The sequence below is a fragment of the Halyomorpha halys genome, unplaced genomic scaffold (assembly GCF_000696795.3).
Source record: "Halyomorpha halys isolate HHAL.00 unplaced genomic scaffold, Hhal_1.1 Scaffold1688.1, whole genome shotgun sequence".
NCBI lineage: Eukaryota > Metazoa > Arthropoda > Insecta > Hemiptera > Pentatomidae > Halyomorpha > Halyomorpha halys.
Window position 1 is genome coordinate 62,661 of NW_027110153.1, and position 4,536 is coordinate 67,196.

A 4,536-nucleotide genomic window follows, 5' to 3' on the forward strand; every position below is an offset into this window, starting at 1 on the left:
TTATTCAAAGCGAGGTGTCTTCACGAGTTCGTACATTACAGCTTGATTAGTAATATTGAGGAGGCACTGGTTTAATTTCTTCTGATTTATGATTTTTTTTGAAGTTGCTTTCTTATTTGCCTTCTCTACAGGCGCTAAAGACACAGGTTTTAGGTAGGTTTTAGGTTTACCTCTACTAATTGAGAAATTTCTTTTTGATGTCTTTGGATCTGTGTTCTTTTTTCTTGAAATTGCAGCCTTATTTGTATTTTGAATCGAGGCTAAGGACAGGTGTGCTAGATTCATAGTAAACTTTTTAGGTTGGATCGATGAGTCTCTGGAGTATATTTTCATTTTCACTAAGTCAAAGGGTTTTCTTGAAATTGCAGTCTTATTTGCCTTTTTAACCGGCGCTAATGACAGGTGTGCTAGATTCATTGTAAATTTTTTATGTTTGATCAATGAGTCTCTGGAGTATATTTTCATTTTCACTAAATCATACTGTTTTCTTGATATTGCAGCCTTGTTTGTCTTTTTAACCGGCGCTAAGGACAGGTGTGCTAGATTCATGGTGGATTTTTTAGGTTTAATCAATGAGTCTCTGGAGTACATTTTCATTTTCACTAAACCAAAGTGTTTTCTTGATATTGCAGCCTTGTTTGTCTTTTTAACCGGCGCTAAGGACAGGTGTGCTAGATTCATGGTGGATTTTTTAGGTTTAATTAATGAATCTTTGGAGTATTTTTTCTTTTTCACTAAATCAAAGTGTTTTCTTGATATTGCAGCCTTGTTTGTCTTTTTAACCGGCGCTAAGGACAGGTGTGCTGGATTTATGGTGGATTTTTCAGGTTTAATCAATGAGTCTCTGGAGTATTTTTTCATTTTCACTAAATAGATTTTTTTTCTTGAAATTGTAAACTTACTAACCGTATTTTTAACGGGTGCTAAGGACGCGGATGTTAGATTAGAGTTTTTAGTTTTTTTCACAATGTTTTGTCTCTCTGTAGCTATATTTTTTCTTGAAGTTGTAGGCTTTCTTGTCGACTTTTCAAAAGATTTCAATGACATGGGTATTGGGTTTTTTACAACTGTTTTGGTTTTCATCTCTGTACATGGAAAGTATTTTTTCACATTTAGGACATTTAGTAATGTTGACGAAACAGTTGTTGTTTTGTCAATAGGTTTCAAAGATACGGCAATAGGCTTCTTCACAGAATTTCGTTTTTTAATGTAGAGAGTTCCATCTTTAACCTTTATTATGAATTTAGTGTCCGCCATTACTCGTCGATCTACAACTAATAATAATTTCAATTAGTTAGCAATAGTCAGACACGATCATATTTAAACATTAGACTTAAAAGTTTTATATATTTGTTTAATTAAACATCCAGGAGTAGTTTGGTAACGCCAAAGCATTAATTTATTTAATCCTATATTTATTTATTTATTAATCCAGGTAGTTTTGTTAGATAGTTAGGTAGTTAGACATTGAATATGAAGATTCCTATAAAATATTTATTTAGTTTTGCAGACTCATTCAATAACATATCAAGTACAGTTTTTTTCAAAATTATTTTATGTAAGGATTATTTTGAAATTTACTTATTATAGCTGAAATAGATATTAAAGCCTACATTTTCATAGAACATCTAGAGTCTTATAATTCAAAGTGAAAAAAGAAAATCATATATTCTAATGCTAAATAAGACACTTCACAATTTTATGATTTGACAAAATTGTTTTTTCTGACAAACCATCTTGAAAAAGTAATAAATAAGAATTGAAATAAAATAATGGAGAGCAAAATTTAGTGGTGAAAACAGTTTCCAAAGACTGTAACCTTTTCAGCATTGTGATTAAAATATTTTTTTAGCTATTACCAGTTACGGTTTTAAATGCTCTTAAGAAATTTAATGACCTGTTTGAAATTAATTTAACCATGCGCATTTGTATGCACAATAAACTTAGGTAAGATTGTGCTAGTTTTCGAGTTTGCATTGGCCTATTATCGCCTCATTTGGAGGCACCGTATTCAGGGAAATCGCAATAAAAGTAGTAAGGGAGGGATTTAGAAGTATTCCGTAAACGTTTTTCCCCGTTTTTTGCCAGTTCTTTATTAACTTTTTCTGGGACACATCTGGTTTATTAAAGCAAAGATAAGCCCTAGAGCATCGATGTAGGGTTTGAAATATTGTTCGCTTTATTTCAATGGGGAGGTGATATTTAATTCGGTAGTTTTGATATTTTTAAAAACAATTAAAATTAAAATTTCTGAAAATTATTTTTTTCTTAAGTTAATTTTTCTTAACTTAAAAAATAGAATGGAACAGATCAAATCAAAACCAAACACAATGATCTCTCCTCCTTGGAGCCAGATGTAGTTCTCTTAATGAAAATAGGTCTACTTTATGACTCAGCCTTTTAAACCTGCCATTTAAAAGTTCTCTGATAATTAATTACTTGAAAGCAGATTGAAAATTCGAGCAAACAAAATGCAGCACCATAAAAAGTTAGTTCGAAGATGTATGGCGAACCTTGAGCACTTGGGGTAAGTGTAATTGGAACATACGGGAAGCGTCCGATGCTTCATCATAGATCTATATGTTACGTGAAACATAGGGAACTGTTGAACAGAAATGGAAAACTTGTGTAATCCAATGAAAGATATCGTTACTCGAGGTTTGTAATTCTATTATTATAAATTACTGAAAGGTTCCTCAAAAAAAGTGAGTAGTAAATATTCTTTTTGTACTTTCTTATTTCGTATTTTTTAGAACAGTGATAGCGTTCCATTGAAGTGTTTTTTTTACAAGTTATTTTACTAGTTAACTCCTAGACTAGAAATATGTCGACAATGTGTATAGAGTCTATTTATTGTCTTATAAAATGAAAATTATTTTCTTCTGATAAAATTATTGTAGAAAGCACTCAAAAAACGCCTGCTAGACTAAAATAGGGTCCAATTACTCTCCAGACTATTCCAAAGTTCCTAAGGGCCTCTACAAGTGTGATTATACCAATATTATTATTCACGTTGATGTCGTTCACTGAACGTAGAATAGGAAGTTCGGAAAAATAGGTATCAAGATTAAGGAACAAAGTGACATTAGCAATAAATTATTTTTTGATGATCAAATGATTATTGCCCCAAAAAGAGAGGCATCAATTGCATGCTCAGGAAAGTACTGTACAGTAAACTATATTGTAAAAACGATTTAATTACTGAACTAATTTTGAAAATAATTAAGACGTTTAACTATTCAGGATGTAATATCAAACATCCTCTTCTGAAACCGATAGTTTGAAAATCCAGACTGGTAAAAATTAGGATTTAAGTATCAGCAAACTAAAGGAAGATAACATTCTCACGTCTGTGGAAGAAATAAGATTGATTCGAGTACGTAAAAATAATGAGAAAATGGATGTGGAAGGAAAAAGTTAAAAAAGAACTAGTTAAATGAAGAAAAGTTCGGGAGAACGTGTGCTAGAAGGTGATAAATCACATTTAGGAGGCTGCGTGTTAAATGTGTAATGTATCCGGTTATAAAATAAGTTCGTAGCGGTTTTTATTGATGATTTCAATAAAAACTTCAGATTCTTTTAAATATTTTTAATCAATTATATATGACTCATTTTGATCTATTACATGTTGCTATCTCACGGGTAATTTTTTAATTCTATCCTCCCAGAACTTCTCAGATTTTCTCGCAATGAACAAATATTTGGAAGGAATACCCTTGGGACTCCCAAAAGTGTGTTTTTGATTGAATGAGCATTGGACAAAGTTTCGTTTACCAGTAATGGGTAAAACTGTTTATTTTGAATAGCAATTGCAACTGATTATGATACTTTACAGTTAAAAGATAGAAAAGATACAACGTTTCAAATCTTACAAATTTAAATTATGATGAGAAAAAACAAAAAGTTTTATAGGATCCCTTCCCATTAATCTACATAAGTACTATTTAAGAACCAAAAAGATAAATTTGAGGAAAAATTCCTAAAAAAAAAGTCATCTAACTATTTAGTTTTATATCAATATATTAAATATAAACCTTATTAATGTTTGATACATTCTGAAGTAATTAGTTATTTCAATATTAAGCTAAATGACGTGAAATTGCTACTAACTTCTAGGTTCTTTCACAATCAACGATGGCCTAAGTTTTTCGGGGACCCATACACCCCACTGCTTTTTCCGGAGAATAGTGTTCTTGAATCGCTCAAGTAATTTCATTGGCTTATACAGAATTGAACACATTTTGTATTGCTTCTTTGCCCCTCTCTTCGCTTCTATGCTGAAAATGGTAAATAAATAATTTTAGCTACTTATAGTTATCAATAGTAGAATCTATCTCAGGACTGTTATTATTTATATTTTTATTTAGTTTCTTCCATTCCAAAAGGGCAACATTCTCATAGTAAACTCTATTTCTAAAAGTTATAATTGATATGAAGCTATATGAAATGGATAAAAATAAATAAGGGTTTCTTTTTGGTTTTTCCAAAACGTAACCGTTCTTTTTAACACCTAGTCAGTATGTTATTTCTGTTTTG

General features: G+C 30.8%; 1 protein-coding gene across 1 annotated transcript in view; it reads right to left on the minus strand.

Annotated features, from left to right (window-relative positions):
* Positions 1–4,536, minus strand: part of LOC106690373 (uncharacterized) — a 22,993-nt gene continuing 18,457 nt past the window's right edge. Inside the window, exons 6-7 of the mRNA XM_014435799.2 lie at positions 4,111–4,277; positions 1–1,274 (exon numbers count right to left, since the gene is read on the minus strand). Of these exons, the coding sequence (XP_014291285.2) occupies positions 1–1,274; positions 4,111–4,277 (1,441 nt within the window). The remainder of the gene's footprint in view (positions 1,275–4,110; positions 4,278–4,536) is intronic.